Source organism: Eumetopias jubatus, unplaced genomic scaffold (genome assembly GCF_037043125.1).
Source record: "Eumetopias jubatus isolate StellerSeaLion01/CBP00866 unplaced genomic scaffold, mEumJub1_p1.0 scaffold_7, whole genome shotgun sequence".
Lineage (NCBI taxonomy): Eukaryota > Metazoa > Chordata > Mammalia > Carnivora > Otariidae > Eumetopias > Eumetopias jubatus.
The window spans coordinates 91784594-91810141 of record NW_028274813.1 but is presented as its reverse complement, the minus strand read 5'-3'; the positions used below and the strand labels follow the sequence as shown (position 1 = coordinate 91810141).

General features: G+C 36.1%; 1 protein-coding gene across 1 annotated transcript in view; it reads left to right on the top strand.

Moving 5' to 3' along the window:
• TRPM7 (transient receptor potential cation channel subfamily M member 7) overlaps positions 1–20658 on the top strand; it is a 118720-nt gene extending 98062 nt beyond the window's left edge. The window contains exons 30-39 of the mRNA XM_088024788.1: positions 1733–1767; positions 3639–3664; positions 5801–5851; positions 5932–5997; positions 6765–7048; positions 7184–7266; positions 7430–7635; positions 11436–11487; positions 11595–11701; positions 19171–20658. Of these exons, the coding sequence (XP_087880914.1) occupies positions 1733–1767; positions 3639–3664; positions 5801–5851; positions 5932–5997; positions 6765–7048; positions 7184–7266; positions 7430–7635; positions 11436–11487; positions 11595–11701; positions 19171–19301 (1041 nt within the window). The 3' untranslated portion in view covers positions 19302–20658. The remainder of the gene's footprint in view (positions 1–1732; positions 1768–3638; positions 3665–5800; positions 5852–5931; positions 5998–6764; positions 7049–7183; positions 7267–7429; positions 7636–11435; positions 11488–11594; positions 11702–19170) is intronic.
• The last annotated feature ends 4890 nt before the right edge of the window (positions 20659–25548 follow it).

Sequence of the window (25548 nt, the reverse complement as noted above, 5' to 3'; positions counted from 1 at the left end):
ATTGTTTTCTTTGCTGTGCAGAAACTTTTTGATGTAGTCCCAGTAGTTTATCTTTGCTTTTATTTCCCTTGCCTCAGGAGATATATCTAGAAAAATGTTGCTACAGCCAGTGTGTCAGAGAGATTATGGTCTGTGCAAGAGTTAGAAAATTTTAAAGAAAAGTTTATGCAAAAGAAAGGCAGGAATCTCTGTACTGAAATTAATTATATGAAGTCATTCCCAGCCAGTTAAGGTAATACTTGATTTTTACAAACACTCTTTAAAAGCATACTCTGGCGGGGTGCCTGGGTGGCTCAGTTGTCAAGTGTCTGCCTTCAGCTCAGGTCATGATCCTAGGGTCCTGGGATCGAGCCCCTCATCGGGCTCCCTGCTCGGCGGGAAGCCTGCTTCTTCCTCTCCCACTCTCCCTGCTTGTCTTCTCTCTCTCGCTGTCTCTCTCTCTGTCAAAAAATAAATAAAATCTTAAAAAAAAAAAGCATACTCTGGCAAGCAAGACAAATAGCTTGGGAAAAAGCAGAAAAATTGCTCCTTTATAGTCAGTCAAGTATAGAAATCACTACTCGTAATTATCCTGGATCATCAAGAACGTACTAACTTCCATTCTGCTATAAGGAGATGGTATTATTGAAAATCACGTTATTAAAAAAAGTATTTCAATGAGGAAAGGGGTTAGTGAACACAGTTTCACAGTAGCAGTTCCTCCTTTCTGGAAGGACCCATCCCGAACCTAAGCAGCCTAGTCTTGCCATAAATAAAGTTCCATTGAAGATGACCTGACAATGCCAAATTACAAAACTTCTGGGATTCAAGTTACATAAACAATATTAAACCTCTAATAACTTAAGATAATAGAATTATTGGTTACAGATTTAAAACAAGTATGATTAAAGTGATTAAAACCAAAAAGAGAAGGTATTAAAAATATGGAAGAAAAAGAAAAGATACTGTTCAAAAAGTCCTGGAAAATTAGAAAAAAAATCTAGAATAAAAAACTCATTGGGGGTTATGATAATATAGATCAAGCACTGCTAAATTACTAAATTGGATCAGAACGTAATTATATAGTTAAAATTAGATAAAAAAACTGCAAAATAAAAATAATACGCACATATACAGAAAAGGGCTTCAATGAAATATGCCTAAATGTTTTTTGTAATTTGTTGACAGTGCGCATGATTTTAATTTTACTCTTTATACTTTGTTGTGTTTTTCTTTTAATAATAGGCACATAATATTTAAGAATATAAAATTGTCATCAGAAAAAAAACTAGCTAGGGGCACCTGGGTGACTCAGTTGGTTAAGCGACTGCCTTCAGCTCAGGTCATGATCCTGGAGTCCAGGATTGAGTCCCACATCGGGCTCCCTGCTCAGCAGGGAGTCTGCTTCTCCCTCTGACCCTCCCCCCTCTCATGTGCTCTCTCTCTCTCTCTCATTCTCGCTCTCTCAAATGAATAAATAAAATCTAAAAAAAAGAAAAAAAACTAGCTAGACTGTAATTATGTTGTAGGAAATAACAGTCATGAAATTCTTTATTCTGACCTTGTGGAGTGGTCTTAAGGTAATTATATCCATTTATTATTTTATTTGTTCATTTGTATGAAACAAGGACTTCACATTAATTTTTCAGCCCTTCATTCTTATACTGTATGAAACAAAATAGGGCTAAACAGTTTTGCTTTGTCTAGAGATTTTTTTCTTTTAACTTTTGGTTTGTGTTTGTTTTGACTAAAGGATTGGTTACAAGATAGACCATCAAACAGAGACATGTAAGTAAGCCTTTTCTCGTTAATCTGAAAAGTATCATAGTTATTGGATGTTGTTTTTTTTCTGTTCTTTTTACCATTTCTTAAATACTCTTTTATATATGGATGATGATTATTTATTCTAGTGCCTCTTGTCTTTACAAAGAAGAGATTAGGGAACTCATTTTTTATGAGTTAATGTATACATTTTAAGTTGTTATTTTATATAGTTATACTATTATAGCCATACTATAATTACTATCTACTAAAATCTTCCTTATAATATGATTATGATTTTATTTAGTCCTAGTTCCAGCTTGCTGTTGAATAAATTTATTCAAAGGTCTAGTTTGACACTTTAGTTTTGCACTTGGCTAACTTCTGTGCCCATTGTAATCAACAAGCCTCACACCTGCTTTTGGAAAGATAATTAGAGCAGTAATTATGCAGTATACATTAGGAAGTCTGCATATAGAGAGAGCCACTACAAAGCTGATATAATTCAGAACCAAAAGTAGAAACAAAAGGCATTCTGACAGGTGATCATCCCCAGAAAGTAAAAATTTCTATAACAGATTAAACATAAGAATCAAAGATAAACTATGTGTTTCCAGCCTGAGAATTAGTATTTTAGGATTCTAAAGAACATTAAAAAAAAAAAGTCCTCATGTTTTGACACCCATTTGATACTGGAAGCATGGTAGAGTTACTTTCAGATATTCCTACTTGAGAAGGAAATTATTACGTATTCCACAGTGTTCCCTATTTTCTTCTCTCCCCCAGAAATATATGTGAATATATAGAGAAGAAAATAAACCAGGTGCCAAATGGATTGATCAGTATTCAAGTTCTTTGGATATTCTGGGCCTGTATGGCATTCGGAAGACCAATCTATAGTCAGATATCTTCAGAGTATACTGTCTTTTATAACCAAAACCATAGGGTGTAAATACAGAATAGGTACTTGAAGTTGATGTTAACTCAGCTAACAACATCTCATAGAATGTTGAGCCATAGAAATACCCAGAAAGGTGGAGTTGGTTAGCACTCTTTGGGTACTGAGAAAAGAGTAGTTTATTAGCAGCAAAGGGATGAGGCTGGGGTCAAAAATACTTCCTATACTAAAATATTTATATCAAGGTGAAAATCAATAGGAATCATCAGGATCAGATCGAAGGTAAGAGCTAGAAAGAGACTGCAGAAGTTCTCTACCTCAGAGGTCCTTTCTGAATCTGGTCTTTTTTAGTCCTGAGCAAGGCCCAAAGCTGTATGGTGGGAAAGCTAAGCCTCTAACCCATTCTGTTTGATTCCCACTGCATTCTCCTCTCTACTATACCTGATTTGCACTGGAATCCATGGAATTAATAGAACTTCCACTTGGTACCAGTATATGTTGTTATAAATAAATATGTTCAACATTGGGAAACATTTTTTCAGCATTATAAATTGAGCTTTGCCAAATGACATTTATTTCCTGTTCTCTCAGTTTTTTGCCCATCAATTCTGTTGAAGTATTTTTAGAATTCTGCAGTTATTTCAAGGCATTCTTAAAGTATAGTAAGAATTAATCTACACGAATAGAGAAGTCATGGAATATTTTACTCTGTTAGTACTAGAACCTTCAGTTTGACAGCAAACTACTACTAATATTTATGTAAGCATAAATTGGAGGTACAAGTTGTTGATAAAGTGTATGTATATTGACATTCATATCCATGTATGCATTTGGCATTGACTTAAGGGAAATGGCATATATCCAAACAAAAGTGAGTCTGAATCTCAGAATTACTTTAATAGTGTTCTATTAATAATTGTAATAACTTTACAAAATAAAAAAGTATGTGGTAGCCAAAACAGAAGTTGTGTCACAACTTAGATTTTTTGGTTTTCTTTAGGCCGTCCGAAGAAGGAACATTAAACGGTGAGTCCATGTGGTAGATTTAATATGAAAAAATGAGGATTACTTACGATCTTTTATAGCAAATACATTATCCTAGCTAAGAAACTTTAGGCTTCATGTTTGAAAGAGCCAAGGTAGTAAAAATTTCTTCCCTCAGCTAGTTTCTCTTCAGTATAGCAGCTTCACAAATATATGAACTCACCATGTAAATGATATCATGTCTTTACTGTCACGCCATCCCCCTTCATCCCTGTGACCTAGCCTGCTCTTTCCCTTATAGTCCCTGTTTTAGTGAATGATACTCTTTCAGTCAGGTCAAACCTGAGAAGGAGTTATTCTTGACCCCCTTGACCTTGCACTCGCAGAGTCCTGTTGTATTTACTTCTTAAATATCTCTAGAATCCATCGTCCACTATACATCCTGCTTCTGCTTTCCATTACCCCTTCATCATTTTTTAAACCTTTTACTGAAGTGTATAACATGCATACAAAAAAGTAGAGATAAGCCTCCACCTCAGTGAATTCTCACTAGGTGAGTATACCAATGTAATCAGCACCCAGATCACAAAACAGCTCCTCATGTCCTCTTCTTGTTGTAACCTCTCCCCCTAAATAACACAGTGTATTAGTTTTGTCTGTGTATATGGAATCATAAAGTATATACTTTTTGTCTGGCTTTTCCTCCTAACATATGTTTATGAGATTCATCAATATTTTTGTGTATAGTGGTAGTTGGTCCATTCTCATTACTACACAGTATTTCCTTGTGTGAATATATTGAGTTTATCCATTCTGTTATTTGATGGGCATTTCAGTAGCTTCCACTGTATGATTATTATGAATAGTATTGTTATGAGCATTCTTGTTCATATTGTTTGGTAAACATGTGTTTTCTGTTGGGCATGTACCTAGGAATGGACTTCTGGGTGGTAGGGTATGTATATATTCACATTTAGTAGTTATTGCCACTTAGGTTTTTTAGAGTTGTGCCAGTTAGCCCCCCTTCCATTCCGTCTACTGTTCTGCCACCAGACTGATTCTCTTCTGCTTTACATTTTCCCCTCTGTCATTCCTTTCTTAGCATGGCATATTTGGTTCCTGATTCTATAACTGCACCTCCTATAGGCATGCCTGTACTCTTGCTTATTAATTTGCAGTCTTGGTTGCATATCCAAGTACTTGTGGGGAATCACTTAATGCTGACACATAGCTACAGAATTAGAGTATTTTGGAATGAGATCTGGGTAGGTGCACATTGAAAAAGCCCCACAGGTGATTCTGATTTGTATTTATTATAAATTTATTTATTATATAATATTTATATATAAAATTAGTATCAAAAGCTGCTGTTCTAGTCATACTAAACAACTTGCAGTTTCTCAAGTATAACATGCACTTTAACAACTCCATGCCTTTGCACATGTTGCCCTGACCACACCACTGCCTTCCAAACTACGCTCTTTTTGCCCTTCTCTTTTCTGAGACATTCTTCAACCTTTCTTCAAGCAGGAGGCATTTGGTACCCCTCCTCTATAGTCCTATTAGCATATATACATCATGTATACATGTGTATATTTTATACTTACTACACGTATTAAAACTGTTGACTGATTTCCTTCTCTTGCAAGATAGTAAGTTCTTTTTCATGCATATTCTATAAACTTAACACATAGCAGATTCAATTTATTCTCTCCATTCTTATTATTATAGTTAAAAAGTGAAAGTCCTCAAATACATTTAAATATGGAGGAGGGGTTTTTTTGGGTATGTTTCACATTCCAGAGTTCATCTTCTTATGGTCAGCCCACTAAAATGGTTACTTGGCTACAAGGCCCCACCTTCTAAAGGTTGAAAACTAAAAGATATTTTTCTTTTTGAGCATGGGAGTATAGGAAGAATATAGTTCATGACAGGAGAGTGTCAAACATATACTTTTTTTCCCTTTCAGGTATCTGAGTGCACAGTTAGGACTAATCTGGCATAATGAAAAAGACTAATATAGCAAACACATGATGAATATATTTTATTACTTGTTTTTTCTGTTTTGGTGAAGAGAATTTACATTAAGGGACTTAGGATGATTATACGAGAATAAGCAAAAATTTATGCCACATTAGTACTTTTAAAAGTGTTTCATTTGTTTATTTGCCATTTTAGGTCTCGCCTCCCCATTTAAACCAGTTATGGATACAAATTACTACTACTCAGGTCAGTACTATTTAAAATAAAATCTTAACAATATTTTGAGCTTTTAGAGATTTCATTATTTTTCTCTCATTTTTGTGCAGCTGTGGAAAGAAATAATTTGATGAGATTATCCCAGAGCATTCCATTTACACCTGTGCCTCCAAGAGGTAAATCCAAAAAGTAAAGAAACGAAGGGGAAAATAAACCTTTTATTAATACTGTGATTTTTTTTTTTGAAGATTTTATTTATTTATTTGACAGAGACACAACGAGAGAGGGAACACAAACAGGGGGAGTAGGAGAGGGAGAAGCAGGCTTCCCGCTGAGCAGAGAGCCTGATGTGGAGCTCGATCCTAGGACCCTGGGATCATGACCTGAGTCAAAGGCAGACACTTAACGACTGAGGCGCCCCAATATTGTGATTTTTAACTATTGTATAGAACATAGGTAGTGACAGAAAGAAGGGTCACATTAAGTGTCAGTTTCATATAAATTTTAATTAGCAGGAGTCAGGTATGTTTTAAATAGAAGGAATCATCAGAAGTATTAGATTTCTCTATTTCTGGCATATCCAGAAGTAATAGTGTATTCTAATTCAGAAAGTGTCTTAATCCATTGTCTAGTAAAGAAAGCATAGATAAATTGACATCACAGCGTTTGTAGAACAGTTGCTTTCTTAAAAAGTTTTTCTTGAAAATGTTCATAATCTCAAAAATGCTTATCATTACTAAATACACATGAATTTAGAGATATTAGTAGATTCTTGATTTCTGAGCATTTGCTGCCCTTAAACTTCCTTTATACATTACAACTTTATCCAATTCATTTTGTCTTCCTTACTTAATCTTAACAAAAGATGCCTGCTAATTTTTAGTCTACTTTGTCATTTTAAGAGTCATAATTTGACCTCAGAATGTGTCCATTCATCCTGCAGGTGAGCCTGTCACAGTGTATCGCTTGGAAGAGAGTTCACCCAGTATACTGAATAACAGCATGTCTTCTTGGTCACAGCTCGGCCTCTGTGCCAAAATAGAGTTTTTAAGTAAAGAGGAGATGGGAGGCGGTTTACGGAGAGCTGTCAAAGTACAGTGTACCTGGTCAGAACATGATATCCTCAAATCAGGTCATCTTTATATTATCAAATCTTTTCTTCCTGAGGTGGTTAACACATGGTCAAGTATTTATAAAGAAGATACAGTTCTGCATCTCTGTCTCAGAGTAAGTGCTAGTGAATGCTAAACGGTGGAACATTATTTGAGGTTCATGTTTTCACTTCTAAAGTATGTTAAACCAAATAAGAACTTAGTTTCAGTGTTAACAGGGTTTTTTTGTGTTTTTATTGTTGCTCTGTAGGAAATTCAACAACAGAGAGCAGCACAGAAGCTCACATTTGCCTTCAACCAAATGAAACCCAAATCCATACCATATTCTCCAAGGTAAGTCTTGAAATTTTTCTTGGATCTTCTGGTTTTATGTGGACAGCATTCTCTTTTGACCTTCATTGTTAATGCTGAATATTTAATTATTTACCCATTTTAAAGCTCAATTAGAATTTTATTAACAAAACTGCTAGTAATATCTATAACTATTTTTCATAAGGTTCCTTGAAGTTTTCCTGCTGTATTGCCATTCAGCAGGACAGTGGTTTGCTGTGGAAGAATGTATGACTGGAGAATTTAGAAAATACAACAATAATAACGGTGATGAGATTATTCCAACTAATACACTGGAAGAGATCATGCTAGCCTTTAGCCACTGGACTTATGAATATACAAGAGGGGAGTTACTGGTCCTTGATTTACAAGGTAAATTTATTAAAGTATTGCTAAAGTGAAATTGTAAGTAGGTTCTTACCTAGTCATATATTATGAATGATATACATAAATCTGCTAACTTACAGATGTAAAACTGTGGGTCAGTAGAAGCTGTTAAAAAAGCAAGTAATAGCCATAGCATATAGTCATCAGGGCCCTGAATAGTGGGATCTTGTTATCTTAATTGTTATTTGGGTAATACAGATATTTTGATAAGCAAAAAACATGCAATCCATTATTCTACTCTTAGATGTGTTTTGTTTTTTAAGATTTCATTTATTTATTTGACAGCACAAGCAGGGGGAACTGCAGGAGAGGAAGAAACAGGCTCCCCCTGACCAGAGAGCCCGATGCGGGGCTCAATCCCAGGATCCCTGGGATCATGATCTGAGCTAAAGGCAGATGCTTAACTGACTGAGCCACCCAGGCGCCCCTGTAGTCTTGGTCTTTTAAAATTATAAAGACTTTTTTGAAACAGTAACAAGTATTTCTGTTGTTCCTGGTGTTTATATTATCTATTATTGTGAACCAAACTTCCTAAATATTTAGTGGATTAAAACAACCATTTTATTTGCTTACAGTTCTTTGGTTCAGGAATTGGGATGGGACATAGTGGGGATGGCTCATCTCTGCTGTCTCCTCAGAGGGTGTGAATGGCTGGAGAGTAAGCGTGGACAGCTTGCTGGATGCAATTGTCTGAGGTTTCTATTCACTGACATTTGATCCCTCAGTTCACCGCGTGATCTCTCCACATGGCTAATTAACTGGGGGCTTTCTCATAGCATTGTAGTTTTAGGTAGTTACACTTTTATATATCAGCTAGCTTCCTCTAGAGAGAAAGCAGTAACTCTTAGGTCTAGGTCCAGAACTGGCCCAGATCTCTTCCACATTTTACCATCAAGGCAGATAATAAGGACAGCCCAGATTCAAGAGGTGGGGAATGGATTCTATACTTCGTGAGTTAGAGTAGCATGTATACAAAGAAGGAAAAACTGATCATAACCATTTTTGTAGACAGACTCTCATACAGGTAAAAGGGAAAAAAAAAAAGGAAATTGTGGCTTGAATAGAGTAATGTCTGGGTCAAAGGAAGGTAAAATTGAGCAAGTTGCTAACTCTTCCTGAGTGGTACTTTCACATTATAGCTTCCATAATTTTTTCCCCTAAAGAGCAGCCTTAATTTCAGTGTCAACACAGACCAGATTTCATAATCACATAAAGACGATTATTTAGAATGTTTATCACTAGATGACTTTTTTTTGTTACATACATAGCCACAAATATCAAGGATTGTGCTTTTTAATGGCATTGATTCAAGCTCAAGAAAGAAAATCTGTGTAAAAATAACTACCCTTTATTCAGTAGTTCATCATTTTATATAAATGATTTAGTAGTGTATACATAGTGACAACAGTATATTATTAGATGGGTCAATCCAGTTAAGTAAAAAGGATCTTAAAGTTTATTCTTAAATAAGTATCATCTAACCATCTTCAAACATGCGTAGGAGGTAAAGCCAAACTGATTTTGTCTGAACTGTTAATTTAAAAGATGGGAGTTAGTGTGCCTGGCTGGCTCATTTAGTAGGGTTTGTGACTCTTTTTTTTTTTTTAAGATTTTATTTATTAGAGAGAGTACAAGCGGGGGGGGGGCAAAGGAGAAGGAAGCAGACTCCCTGCTGAGCAGGGAGCCTGACACAGACCTCCATCCCAGGACCCTGAGATCATGACCTGAGCTGAAGGCGGACACTTAACCGACTTAGCCACCCAGGCACCCTAGGACTTGGCAACTCTTGATCTCAGCATTGTGAGTTCAAGCCCCCCATTGAGAGTAAAGCTTACTTTAAATAAATAAATAAATAAATAAAAATTAAAGGTGGGAGTTCTTTTCAATAAGCTAAGTAGTTGTGATGTTCTTTACATCATTAATATGTTCCTGGAGCCATTTTTCATAGGAATAATTGACACAATTACTACAGACAAGTTAAACAATATAGAAATACATGAGGAACAGTTTTCCCATCTTTACTGTTTCTCTATCTCTGTGAAGACAAATACACAAAGAGAGGTGTTGTTTTTTTTTTAAAGAGAGAGCACAAGTTGGGAGGAGCAGAGAGAGAGAGGATCTTCAGCAGGCTCCATCCCCAGTGTGGAGCCCAACTCGGGGCCGAATCTCACGACCCTGAGATCATGACCTGAGCTAAAATCCAGAGTTGGACGCTTAACCAACTGAGCTACCCCTTTCTTCCTCATTTTTAATCATTTTGTTTTGTGTTGTGATTTTCTTCCAACTGGGATGATGCCATATAAGTACTTGTTTTTTTCTAACAGTATATCATGATTTACTTTTTTTCTTTTTTGCTACTACAAACAATGCTGCAACAAACATACTCATGTACTGCTACTTTTATTTCCATAATGTAGATTCTTGAATTGGCTTAGTAAGAAGAGATGAGTGTAATTTTTATTATTTATTTTTGAGAGAGAGCACGAGCAGGGGGCGGGTTGGGGGACAGAGGGAGAAGCAGACTCCCTGCTGAGCAGGGAGCCCAATGCAGGATTTAATCCCAGGACTCTGAGATCATGACCTGAGCTGAAAGCAGACGTTTAACCAACTGAGCCATCCAGGTGCCCCTGGATGAGTGCAATTTTAATAGCTACTGCTGAGTTACTTTTCTAAAAGGTTACAGGAATTCATACATAACACTGTATGTGAGTGCCCGTTTCTCCAAAGACTCCAGTACTGAATATTCTTTTTTTTTCTTCAAGGATTTATTTATTTATTTTTAGAGAGAGAGCAGAGGGGAGGGGCAGTGGGAGACGGAGAAAGAGTCAAGCGGACTTTGCACTGAGCACAGAGCCAACAGGGGCATGGGGCTCGATCTCACAATCCTGAGATCAGGACCTGAGCAGAAACCAAGAGTCGGATGCTTAACTGCCTGTGCTACCCAGGTGCCCCTCTAGTACTGAATATTCTTAATCTTTGCCAATCTGTTGAGTAGTAGGTCAGTAGGTATTCTTTCTTTATATGAATAAATAGATTAAGAGAGACTGAAAATATTTAACCACACTTTTAATACCTCTGGTGAAGGATGAAGGTGAAGGAAGATGTTTACAATCTTATTCTTCATGTAACCTGAATCTTTTGCAAGAAGTATATTTTTGCGTTAGTGTATGAGTTTTAAAAATCCAAAACACTTTTAAAATGGCCTATAAATTATGCTTTCATGCACCTAATTGTTCTTTGCTTAACTAAGTTGAAAAAGGGGGAGGCGCATCTGGGTGGCTCAGTTGGTTAAGCATCCAACTCTTGATTTCGGCTCAGGTCATGAGATTGAGCCCCGCATCCGGCTCTGCACTCAGTGGGAAGTCTGCTTGAGGATTCTGTCTCTCCCTCTCCCCCTCCCTCTGCTTGCACTCACTTGCTCTCTCTCTCAAATAAATAAATCTTAAAAGGGGGGATCATGTAGACCTTATACATAAGGAGATGTTTATTTGCAACTCTTACCCTGTTGCAGCACAAGCAAATGCCATCGGGAGTTCCTCTGCCTATCTACCAACTCTGACAATTAACTCTATTCCTGGTGTAGGAGCTGTGTTTGTCTTTGATGCAGTGTTAAAGTCATAAGTCAGGTTATGAAATAACAAAGAGAGAAAAACTACAGTCTTGAATAATTTAACATTGTATAATATAGGTTGATGATGCTATAGAATCTCTCATGACTTTATTATGCAGATGTCAATGTTTATATCAATCATATAAATTGTCTTTTTTTATATATACATATCAAGGTGTGGGTGAAAATTTGACTGACCCATCTGTTATTAAAGCAGAAGAAAAGAGGTAATAAATTTTAATAATTTCATTAAGATATTTTATAATTTCAAATTCTACATTTCTGTTTGCATAAAATGCCTCCTTTTTTTTTTTTTTAACTACCAATTCCATAGATCCTGTGATATGGTTTTTGGCCCAGCAAATCTAGGTGAAGATGCAATAAAAAACTTCAGAGCAAAACATCACTGTAATTCTTGTTGTAGAAAGCTTAAACTTCCAGGTAAACATTTTCTTAACCAGTATAATGTATAGATTTTTAGGAAATTTGGTTACTACAATACTTCATAAGACCAACAGCACGATACACATTATTTTACAAATGGATCTATGCTTTCTTTAATTACTTATAAAAATACAAAGTTCATTGATTTAATACATATTTATTATGTGTCTGTTGGATGCCAAGAATTGTGCTAGATGTTGACAGTATAGTAGTGAACAAATGCCCTCCATGGAATTTAGTCAAGTCTTGAATACTGACAGGAATAACAGGGAGTTATAGGACTGTATAAATGCCAAATAGAAGAAATAGAACAGGTAAGCAAATCACTTACCACAAACTTAAGAGGTTGGGGAATGCTACCTGGGGAACTGACAGATTGCCTAAAATTGAAGATTAAGTAGACTTACAAGTTAGCCTGGCAGAGTTGGGGAAAGAGTATTCCATGAAGAATGGAATATAGATATAAATATAACAATGAAATATAAATATAACAATGAAAGAGAATCTCAGTTGTATAAATATAACAATGAAATATAAATATAACAATGAAAGAGAATCTCAGGATTGTAATTTCATTGTTACATTGTTACATTTAAAGAATTATAAATTATGATTGAATCTAAGTAATTTCATTGTTACACATAAGAATTATAAATTACGATTGAATCTAAGTTGTAGCACAGACCAGTGGTTCTCACCCTTTGGTGTGCATCAGCATCCCCTGTGGAACTTTTTAAAAATTACAGGTCCTTGGGACTCACCCTTGAGCTGAATTTTTTAAAGTCCCTGTCTTTATGACCAATAATGCAATAGTTAGAACCAGACTGCATGGCTCAAGAAAATACCTACATTAGAGAGGTGTAGTTTTTGTTTGCTTGTTTGAGGATTAAATGAGTTGGTATTTGTGAAGTACTTAGAACAGTGCCAGGCATATAGTAAGCATTTTTTAACTTTTTAATTGTTCATTGTGAGTATATAGAAATACCATTAATTTTTATGTTTGTTTTTTGTTGTTGTTTATTGACCTTGTATCCTGCAACCTTTCTAAACTCACTTAATTTTGGAGTTGTTTTTGTTTTGTTTCGTAAACTCCCTGAAATTTTCTGTGTAGATAGTATAGTTATATTACTTCCTTTCCAACCTATATACCTTGTATTTCTTTTTCTTTTTCTTTTTTTTTTTTTAAGATTTTATTTGTCAGAGAGAGAGAGTACAAGCAGGGGGAGCAGAAGACAGAGGGAGAAGCAGGTTCCCCACTGAGCAGGGAACCCAGTGCGGGACTCCATCTCAGGACCCTGGGATCATGACCTGAGCTGAAGGCAGTTGCTTAACCGAGCCACCCAGGCATCCCTTGTTATTTCTTTTTCTTGACTCTCTGCACTGGCAAGGAATTCCAGTACAATGCTGAATAGGAAGCGAAAGTAGAATCTGCTTTGTTCCCAATCTTAAAGGGAAAGTGTTCAGTCCTCCACCATTAACATGATGTTAGCTTGTAAGGGTTTTGTAGATGCACTTTATTAGGTTGAGAACATTTTCTTCTGCTTGTTTCTTGAAAATGCTTATCCTGAGTGGGTGTGTAATTTTGTCAGATTTTTTTCGGCATCTTTTTAATAGGTTGATATTAGATTGTATTACATTTATTTTTGAAATGTTGAACCAGTTATACATTCAGGACAAACTACTTTGGACTCTGCTCATATTTTGTTGAGGCTTTTTGCATCTGTGTTCATAAATAATATTGGTCTGTGTTTGTTTTTCCTTGTACTGTCTTTCTTTTCTTTTGGTATCAGGATGACATTGACCTTAAAAATAAGTTAGAAGTTTTCACACCTCTTCTGTTTTGGGGAGTAGCTTATATAGAATTGATACTCTCCCCATCTTAAATGTTTGCTAGAATTGTCTAGTGAAACCATCTCAGTCTAAAGTTCTTTGTCAGATTGTTTTAAATAAGTTTAATTTTTTAAGTAGCTATAGGACTATTGGGGTTATCCATTTTTTTTTAGTGAGTTTTAGTAGTTTGTGTCTTTCAAGGAATTGGTTTGTTTTCTTTAAATTATGAAATTTATGGGCATAAGGTTATTTATATACTAATCTTATTTATTTTTATTAACATACAATGTATTATTTGTTTCAGGGGTACAGGTCTGTGATTCATCAGTCTTACACAATAGACAGCGCTTACCACGACACATACCTTCCCCAGTGTTCATCACCCAGCCACCCCATCCCTTCACCCTCCTCCACTCCAGCAACCCTCAGTTTGTTTCCTGAGATTTTTTTTTTTTTTTTTTTTTTAGTTTTTAGTTTGTTTCCTGAGATTAAGGGTCTCTTATTGTTTGTCTCCCTCTCTGGTTTCATCTTGTTTCACTTTTTCCTCTCTTCCCCTATGATCCTCTGCCTTGTTTCTCAAATTCCACATATTAGTGAGATCATATGATAATTATCTTTCTTTGATTGACTTATTTCGCTTAGCATAATACCCTCTAATTCCATCCAAGTCGTTGAAAATGATAAGATTTCCCCTTCTTTGATGGCTGCATAATATTCCATTGTATATATATACCACATCTTCTTTATCCATTCATCTGTTGATGAACATCTGGGCTCTTTCCAATGTTTGGCTGTCGTGGACATTGCTGCTATAAATATTGGGTTGCACGTGCCCCTTCGGATTACCACATTTGTATCTTTGGGAGATTTGAGACCTTTTCTAACAAAACATTTAATGCTATAAATTTCTCTTTAAGCATTACACTGACTGCATCCTATAAATTTTGGTATATTTTACTTTTGATTTTATTTTATTTAAAATATTTCTTATTTTTCTTGACCTTTTTATTTTCTTATTTCTCTTTAACCTGGGGATTATTTAGAAGTGTCTTTCTTAGTTCTCAAATATATGTAAATTTTCCAGATATCTTTCTGTTGTTGATTTTTTTAATTTAATTCCATTATAAGAGAGCATACTTTGTATGATTTCAATTTTAAAAGTTTTTTTAACCTTAAAAGGATATAGTTTCTCTGTGAATATTGCATATGCACTTAAAGAGAATATTATAATGTTGGATGGAGTATTCTATAAATGCTAATTAAGGAATGTTTTTTGATAATGTTCAGGTTTTTTATATCCTTGTTTTGTCTCCTTGTTCTATTGATTACTTAGGAGGTCTTGAAAGTACAGTTGTGGATTTGTCTGTGTTGCCTTTCAGTTCTATCAGTTTTTTTCTTAATGTGTTTTGAAGTTTTGTCACACATTTACAGTTATTATGTCTTCTTGGTGGATTGATTCTTTTTATCATTATGGAATGCCATGGTAATTTTCCTTGTTTTGAGAAGTCTACTTTGTCTGATATTAACATAGCTACACCAGCTAGTTTTTGATAAATTGTTTTATCAGATATCTTTTCCCATCCTTTTTACTTATACATGTTAATTGTATTTAAAGTGGGTTTCTTTAAAAAAAAAAAGAAGTGGGATCCAAGCATATAGTTGGATCTTAGGTTTAATTTTTTTTTTTCTGTTTTTTTTGTTTGTTTGCTTTTAACTTAACAGTTTCCATTTTTAACTGGTGTTTCAGACTTTTTACATTTAATGTAATTATTGATGTTAGATTTAGATCTTGTTTTATTGTTTTCTGATTGACACTTCTGGTCTGTTTTTTTTGTTTCCACCCCCCTTTTCTGTTTCAGTATTCTGTTTTATCTCTATGTTTAGTTTTTTATTGGTTGCTCTTAGTTTTTCTTATCAAGAATATGTATGTTTTGCTTTCGTTCTTGAAGGATATTTTTACTGGATCTAGAATTTTAGGTTGATACTATTTTCTTTCAGGGCTTAGAAAATGTTCTGTCTCTGGCCTCTGTTACCTCTGATGAAAATTCCACAGTCATTTGAATTGTTCTTCCCCTATAGATGATGTGTCATTATAATCTTATAGCTCCTTTCAAAATTTGGATTTTTAGCAGTTCGATTCTGAAATGTCTGGTTATAGCGTTCTCTCAGTTTATCTTGGTTCAGGTTTACTTAGCTTCTTGAATTTGCAAATTTATGATTTTTATCGAATTTGGGGAGTTTTTAGCTGTTCTTCAGATATTTGTTCTACATCAATTTCTTTTCATCTCTTTCTGGAGCTCCCATAAAAAGAATATTAGACTTTTTGATATTGTTTCCCAGGGACTTGCATCTCTAATTTTTTTTTCCTTAAAAATTATTTTTTATCTGTTGCTTAGATTGGATAATATCTGTTGATCTATCAAATTCATGGTGTCTTTCCTTATTCTTCATTCTGCTTTTTTAAGCCCACGTACTGGATTTTGTTGTTTCATTTTTATCTTTCAGCCCTATAACTTTCTTTTGGTTCTTTTTAAGCTGATTATTTCTGTGCTGAAAACTTGTTTTTCCATTCATCTCAGGTCTGTTTGCCCTGTGTCATGAAGTGTGGTCCTAATAGCTGGTTTAAAGTCTTTGATCATTTTATCTGAGTAATCTTGAGGTTGGCGTGTCTTATCCTTTTCTTTGAGAATCTTTGAGATGTTTCTAGTTCTTTGTATCTCTAGTAATTTTAGCTGGATATTTTGAATATTATGAGATTCTGGGTCTTATTAAAAATACTTTAGAGAGTGTCGATTTTTGTTGTTTGTGTTAGTAGGCAGCTCAGCTAAGCTCAATTTCAAGTCCCAGTCTACCTTTTGTGGCTGTGATTCCAATGTCAGTTTGGGTTTCAAAGCCTTTGCAGTATTATTCAGATCTCTCTCAGTATGCATCAGACATAGTCAGGTCTGGGGCTGACTGGGGGTCTGCACCATAGGTTAGTCCTAGAGCCCATCTTGTCCTGTCTTCCCACATGTGTGCCACTCGAGGGTGAACTTAGGATTTCATACACAAATTTAGGGTGCCCCTCTCCATTTTCTTCCATTCCATGATTTCTTCCATACTTTATGATTCTCAAGGGCCTCTTTTTTGGGCAGGGTAGAGGGGCAGGAGACAGATGGGGTACTCTGATTAGAAAGCCAGGATTGTGACCTCCCTGTACTATCACACATTTCCTTCAGCTGAGTCCATTTCTGATGCTAAGTGTCAAGGAAAAAGAGAAAAACTTTTTGAATCATAAAAATAAGTTCTTGTGGTCCCAGAGAAGGGTTTTTCTCTTGGAATTGTAGGTGCTTGCTCAGCTGCCGTCATCCTGAGTCCCTCTCCATGACTGGGGCTTGTCTTAGGTAACAGCCAGAGGAGCAAGAAGAAAAAATAAGAAAGAGGGCATTCCCCTCAAGATTCTCTACCCCACAGAGTCCTCCTTCCTGATCCTCTGGCCAGAAAATCCTAGAGCTTTTTCTGTCCATGCTCACTGTACATTTCGGAGATCAAGCTATCTGTAATTCTAAGCCTAGAAATAAGAGAGGGGCAAAAAGCCCCAGGAAACTCACCACCAATCTAGGTCATTCTTCAAGTTTTGATCCCCTTTCTCAATAGGTCTGCTCTTACTTTTCAGGAATCTCAGATAGTGGCTTTATGTTTATGTGAAGGGTTTTTACTTATAATCTGTGGAAAAGATAGAATTGAATATGCTTAGTCCATTTTAGCCCAAATTAGAACATAACAGTGGTGAATTTAACAGGCAGCCCAGATACAATTTTTATTTGGTTATTATATAATAAGTTATATTATTTATAATTACATATAAATTATATATCATTTGGATCCAATATTTTAAGTATAGTATATCTATTTTTGAAATTATTAATATAATCAGGATTTTATAGCTTGAAAGAGGCTTTAAAAGCAATACGGTCAAAATCTGTCATTTTCCAGAACATAGCATTAGATGTCACATTATTTGTCCATGTAACCATAAGTTAACATTTTCAGGACTTGAATTATAATTGGGTTTCTTTCCATTGTTCTTAGTGTACAATACAGCTACAAATTAATTTGCGTTCCCTAAGGCCATAGTGGCACAATCTCGAATTCAAAATTTATCAAAACTTACTCATACAGTAGCAAATACGTATTTGGATCATTGAATACAGGCTATCACTCAAACAGTTCATATTCTGAATGGCAGTTCTATTTTTATATGGAGATGAAGTATATGGATATATGTGGGACTGTGGTTAGTTTTAGTTAAATTTGATATTGCTGCATTGTTTTCCAATTCTGCAACTATTGTCTATAACTCCCAAAGTGATTTCATCCTATCCCATAACTATAAATGTGATCCAAATACTGATAGTATCAAATTTAACTAAAGACATACTGTCTTTCCTGAGCTCCTGTTTCTATATTCAGTTTCCTGCATCTCTACTGGAATACCTTACAGCATCTTTATAAGTAATATGTCCATTCCAGAACTCTTAACTTTCATTTCCTACCCCTACACTTCCCTATCTCATTAATGTTTACCCAGTTGATCAGGCTCAAAGCCTAAAAACTGATTGGTTTTTCTTCTCTCACCTTCATAGATAACCTGTCAAACTCTGTCTACTCTGATTCTGAAATCTTCCTAGAATTCATCCGTTTCTTTTAATCCTCATTGCCACTATTTGTTTCTGGTGTTCCTGCTAAATGCCCTTGACAGGACTTCACATGACAATCAGAATAGTCACTTAAATTTGATTATGTTCCTCCTTTAACACTACTTAATACCTTCAGCTTAATACCTTACCATAGCTTGCACCCCATAGATCAGGGGTCAACAACTTTGCTGTAAAAGGCAAGGTAGTAAAATATTTTAGGCTTTGTGGACCATATGGCCTATGTCACAGCTACCTGGCTCTACCATGGTAGTGCAGAAATAGACATAGACCATCTGTAAACAGATAAAACTATTGATATTTGCTCACTGACTATATTTTGATAACACTTGGCTATAAACTGCTGCTTGACGCCATTTTCTACTAGTCCCCCCCTCAGTTACTACATGCTGTCTTGCTATTTTTAGGAAACACCACGTCCGTTTCCTTTTTACAGTCTGCAGTTAACCTTCCCTCTACCTAGAACACAGTTCTTGGAGCTTTGAGTCATTTCTCAATATTCAGATCTTCACTCCAATATTACCTCCTGTGCCTCTTCTGCCCAGCCTTAAAAGAATCAGCTTATATTATCTTCTGTCTGGCCCTCCTCATACTGTTTGCTTCAAAGCACTTGTTATTACACAACTCTGTTATTTTTCTGTTTGTTTTTCTTCATCCACAAGAATATAAGCAAGGAAGGACCTTTGTCTGCCTTGCTTATTACTATGTTTCCACTCTTAATGAGTTTATTGACTCATGGTCAGAACTATTATAATACTTATTTGTTGAATGAATGATTTTATTTTTATGTGTGTAAATTTTGTGACTTTGGGATTTAAAACAACCTGCTAGAATATAGATCTGGCACATTTAGAGGAAAATTGATTTAGAAAATGTTAATTTTTCATTTCTATGAAATACTGACTTTCTTTTCTTTTTTTGTTGGGGGTGTGAATATAGATCTGAAGAGGAATGACTATACACCTGATAAAATTCTATTTCCTCAGGATGAGCCTTCAGATTTGACTCTTCAGCCTGGAAATTCCACCAAAGAATCAGAATCAACTAATTCTATTCGTCTGATGTTATAATATTACTGAATCATTGGTTTTACCTACACCTCACAAAAATGTTACCTTGTCATTTTTCCTTCAGGAGGAAATTGGTAATAGAGAAAAGTGTGTGCAAATGAACATGCTAATTCTGGCACAGTTAAAAGGTCAATATTCTTTTGACCTGATTAAAGTAGTCAGGAACTCCCTATAGGATACAGCTGGTAGCTGTTAAATTTTAAAGGTAAAGGAAAATTAGTATTTGTAACTTTTTAAAGGGCTCTTTTTAGCAGAAGATTTCATTTGACTTTGTTCTGATGAGGGTGATACCCTCTCTCATGTGGTGCAATACCATTAACCAAAGTTAAGTGTCTGTGCAGATTTTATTGGCAGCTGGTTTACTGCCATTCAGCTAATGAAATGAAGAAATCATCCAGCCTTTTGGTTCAATGGCAGATGTCTTCCTCAGTGTGTTTTAGTGTGTTCACTGGTGATGTCACTAGTTCCCGGCTGGATGCTTGTTGGCCATGGGAAAGGAGATGACTTGTTATTGGAGGTCCATAGGGATACAAGAACTCTGAGCTGAAAACCATTTTCTAAGAGGGACTTTATGAATCAGGATTAGGCTCCATATTTAAAGATGGAGGCAGTTTTTTTGTTAAATAGAGCCCAAATTGTGCAGAAGTATTAGTTTTTTGTTTTTTTTTTTAACATTGTTTTATCAAGTCCTTGTTAGATAGAAGAAAGCCATGGTAGACTGGTATAACCTAAATATATTGGAGGAGAAACTTAACTCACTGTTCAAGAGAAGTTACCTTGTAAAAAAAAAAAAAAAAAAAGTGCTTTTTTTCCTATCTCTATCTATAGTGACAACCTGGAAGCTACATACTTCTCCAAAGATTTTATTGACCAGTATATCAAATCAGAATGTAAACATAAATTCTTGCATATATTTAAAATTGTGTAGGAACATCTGAACATGAGTATTGTTTATGGTACTTATTTAAGAAATTGAGTTGGATTATCATTATGTGATGTCGGGAGATTGCAATGTAACTTTATGCCAATAAAATGTAATTTAACTGCCCCAGATATTGTTGAATACTCAACAACAAGGAAAAGCTTTCATCTGACTAAAGTTTTATGCTTTGTTTTTTTTTCTTTTTGTTTGTTTCCTAGGTACTAATTTTAATTTTTATTTAGGAAGGAGCAGTGTAAATCTTACTTGTATTCAGTAGTGTATCTCATAGATACAGATGAGGCAAGAAGAGACAAGCTGTTTAGTGTTTAATATTAAAGGGGGGAGAGAAAAAGTGTATTAAAGATATTATACTATATACATTTTGTACATCATAAAATCTTTAAAAGAAATTAAATAAATTTATTCTTGTTTACAGATGTTTGAGTTTAATCATTCTGAAAAATTATGTTTGCAGTGTTTTCTGGTTTGTTTTCAGAGCATCAGTTTTTTTAAATGAACTATTTTGTACACCTAAGCCTTTTCAGTTCCTGTCCTATATATTATTCAAAGTGGTCTTGGTTTCCTCCTGTTTCTCTCTTTTTTTCAAGGTTTATTTTTAGAGAGAGCATGCGTGTGTAAGCCAGGGGAGGGGGAAGAGGGAGAGAATCTCAAGCAGACTCCCCGCTGAGCATGGAGCCCGACATGGGGCTTGATCCCACGACCCCGAGATCATGAGCTGAAATCAAGAGTCGTATGCTTAAGCAACTGAGCCACCCAGGCACCCCTCCTCTTTTTTTTAATCTGTTTCTTGTTATGTCAGAATATGAAGTTATGGGTCATCACTATGTGTAATTTTATGTTGATTATTTTCACTAGATAATAATAATAGTGAACATTTATGTAGGACTTAATATGTGCCAGGCATTACTCTAAGTACTTTACATATGTTGACCCATTTAATCCTTAAAACAGTCTTCCGAAATAGCTATTATTATCATGTTTTGCCAGTTAGAAAATAAAAGCATTAGGTAAAGTAACTTTCCTAAGATTCTTATAATTATTACATAGCAGCACTAGGATTCAAACCCAGGAACACTCATTTTTTTGTACACTCCTGAGCCTCATGTTATGTTGACTTTCAAGCATAATGATGATTCATTTCTGTACCAGTTTCTGGTTGCTTTTCTAAAATAAATCTACTCCAGGGTGCCTGGGTGGCTCAGTTGGTTGGGCGACTGCCTTCGGCTCGGGTCATGGTCCTGGGGTCCCGGGATCAAGTCCCGCATCGGGCTCCCTGCTCGGCGGGGAGTCTGCTTCTCCCTCTGACCCTCTTCCCTTTCGTGCTCTCTATCTTTCATTCTCTCTCAAATAAATAAATGAAATCTTTAAAAAATAAAAAATAAAATAAAATTAAATAAATCTACTCCATAACTTTTCTTTTCTAATTCTGGAGAGTAACAGTTTACCTGAAAACCACCTTCTTATTCCAAAGAAGTGTGATCTTTCTTTAGATTACTGAATTTCATCATTATTACTCTGGTCCAAAAGTGTCGCTTGCTTATTCTCTTTATCATTTTCTTTTCAGTCTCATCCTACTGAGAACAAGGCGCTATCTCTTTACCAAATTACCTCTTAAAACATCTGCAGATGTTCTCTGATAATATGCTTTCATCCATCTGGTATATATGAGCCATCATTATTTTAAAAGTAATGCATGTTGGTTGTAATGGAATATAAGGTAAAGATTTAAAATATAAAGAAAAATATAAAAATTACCCTCATTTCCCACCCTTCAGTTGAACTATTTTGTTTCATAGTTTCATCCTTTTTACCCCATTAGATTATACGCTTTGCAGAGGAAAGGACCATTCAGGTTTTTCACTCCTGTATCACCCAACACCTTGCATAGTACATGATTTGTGATAGGCACACCGTTCACAGTGTGTTTAAGTGGATAATCAAGGCAAGAGTACCCAATAAATAGCCACTTACCACTCAGATCAAGTAATTACTTGCAGAAAAGGGTGAATATACAGGCAGGGATTTTTGTGGTCCTCCTTATTTACCGGATCTGCTCTCATTGTTTCCTAGCTAGGTTTCACACAAGGTATCTGTATTTGAGGAACATGGACCCTCAGGTCTGTAACAACTAGCACTTAATTAAATTAAATGCTTAGCAATTATGTACTGGAGTGAAGCCTCTCAACCAGTGTGTCTCTGAAAACTTGGTCTGTATTACCAACTGAGAGCTGTCTTATTTATTCTTGTATTTTCCTTAGTGCCTTGCTGGCATGTGTAGCATCGAATACAGATGCTCAATAAATAACGTGTTGGGGGCGCCTGAGTGGCTCAGTCGTTAAGCGTCTGCCTTCAGCTCGGGTCATGATCCCGGGGTCCTGGGATCGAGTCCCGCATCGGGCTCCCTGATCAGCGGGGAGTCTGCTTCTCCCTCTGCCCCTCCTCCTGCTTGTGTTCTCTCTCTCTCTCTCTCATAAATAAAAATAAAAATCTTAAAATAAATGAATAAATAAATAACGTGTTGAAGTATCACAGAATTTCTGTTTCCAATATTAGACCATCTGTGAGCTTTTTCTTAGGTAAAATCCCAAGTTATGGTTTTGCACCTCTCTGGAATATGTTTCTCTTCTGCACTCTTTGGAAATTCCTCAAAGCAGAGTTTCCAGCTGGGGTCCATGATTCTGCCTTAGTGGTCATGGGCAGGAAGCAGGGAGGGAGAGGGCATGGTTATTCTTCAGAAAGGCTGCATACTCCAGTCCACAATAAAGAGCTCCAGTCAACAGTGCTTTCTTTTATGTGCTGCCCCACCCCATGTGTAGCCCTCTACTTTACTGTTTTTTTTTCCCCTCAGGATTTCTTTGCAGTCTGCATCAATGGAACTTCTCTTTCATTTTAATTATAAATGCCTTAGTATATGTTTCTAAAATATAAGAACTGTGATATATTCACACCTAAAAAATTAAGTTTCTTAATATCAGTGTCATTCTAAAAATTTTTATTTTTTAATTTTTTTAAAGATTTATTTTGAGAGAGAGAGTACATGAGAGGGGGGAGGGTTAGAGGGCGAAGCAGGCTCCTCGCCGAGCAGGGAGCCCGACGTGGGACTTGATCCCGGGACTCCAGGATCATGACCCGAGCCAAAGGCAGTAGCTTAACCAACTGAGCCACCCAGGCGCCTTTTTTTAATAATTTGGTTCAATCAGGACCCAGTTGAGATTTATTATATATTAGAGTTGCTTGATTTGTCTTTAAAGTTTCAATATATAGGCTTCTCCTGCCATTCCCCTCCCCCCACCCAACATCTAGTTTATTTTTTAAAGAACCCAATCATAGGTTCTAAAAAGTTTCCCACATTCAGGGCTTTGCTGATTATTTCCCTTAGGTGCCATTTTACATGTTTCTGTTTCTTGAGTATGCCATACACTGTTAGGTTTAGAGGCTTGGTTAAATTCAAGATTGAATTTTTGTCAAGAATGTGTCATTGCTGGTGTTGTATACTTATATTAGGAAACACAGTGTTCTTTTTGATGGGCATTAACTAGATTTTTAATTAGGTCAGTGGTTCTTGAAATGGACCGCAAACCCTGAGGGTCCACAGGTACTTTCAAAACATATAATTTGGGACGCCAGCGTGGCTCAGTCAGTTAAGCGTCTGCCTTTGGCTCAGGTCATGATCCCAGAACCCCATGTTGGGCTTGCTGCTCAGCTGGGAGTCTGTTTCTCCCTCTGCCCCTCCACCTGCTCATGCCCTCCCTCTCTCTCTCAAATAAAATCTTAAAAAGTACACTATCAACAAAAAGACAACTCAGGATGGAAGAAAATTTTTCCAAGTAATATATCTGATAAAAGACTTGTATAAAGAGCTTTAATTAAGTAATAAAGAGACATCCCAATTTAAAACTGGGCAAAGGATGTGAATAGACTTTTCTCCAAAGATATATGAGTAGTCAATAAACATGAAAAGAGTCTCTACATCATTAGCCATCAGGGAAATTCAAAACTATAATAAAATGTCACTTCATTCCCACTGGAATGGCTAGAATGAAAAAGATGATAGCAGGTGTTGGCCAGGATATGGAGAAATTGGAATGCTTATCTATTCCTGGTGGGGATTTAAGGAGTGTCACCACTCTGGAAAACAATCTGACAGTTTCTCAAAAGGTTAAACATTAGAGTCCATATGACAGCAATTTTTCCCCTGGGTATATACCCAAGAAAATGAAAATATGTCTATATAAAACCTTGTACATGAATGTTCATATGAAGCAGCATTATTGATAATAGCCAAAAAATGGAAACAACCCAAAAGTAAAATATAACTCTATACAATAGAGTATTATCTGCCAGGGGCGCCTGGGTGGCTCAGTCATTAAGTGTCTGCCTTGGGCTCAGGTCAGATCCCAGGGTCCTGGGATCGAGCCCTGCATTGGGCTCCCTGCTCAGCGGGAAGGCTGCTTCTCCCTCTCCCACTCCCCCTGCTTGTGTTACTTCTCTCACTGTGTCTCTCTCTGTTAAATAAGTAATATCTTTAAAAAAAATATCTGGCAGGGGCGCCTGGGTGGCTCAGTTGGTTGAGCAACTGCCTTCGGCTCAGGTCATGATCCTGGAGTCCGGGATCGAGTCCCGCATCGGGCTCCCTGCTCGGCGGGGAGTCTGCTTCTCCCTCTGACCCTCTTCCCTCTCGTGCTCTCTATCTCTCATTCTCTCACTCTCTCAAATAAATAAATAAAATCTTTAAAAAAAATAAATAAAAAAAATAAAAAAAATATCTGGCAATAACAATGTAGTACTGGATAAGTCATGTCTAAGGGTCTTTCAATTCTGTAGCTCCTGTGTATACACTGCAATGCAAAATGGAACTGGATAGACTTAGACTCTCATTTTCTTGCTCTGCCCCTTAGCCATGAGTAACCAGCTAATTGAGCAAGCCTCTCTGATAATACTGATCTCACATTGTTGTGAAGGTGCAGGGAGTTAAGTACTTAGCACATAAAGGTACTCAAGTAATAGGTTTCTTCATGCTGTCTTTCCTTGGGAATTCCAGTGAAGAGAGGAGGACATGGAGAATAGAGAACATTCTGAGAGTGATTTTTCCTTCTACAAAGAACTTACCATCTTGTAGTTTCTGTTAGTATAGTTGAAATAGCACATGCTTATGAGATATGTGGATGTGTATAATTTGCATCTAAGTGCTTAAGTCTTCCATTTCATCTTTTGAAGGCACTTTTAGAATTCACTTTAAGAATGAAATTAGAAAAAAGGATGTAAAAAGTAGCTCTGAGGGACACCTGAGTGGCTCAGTCTAAG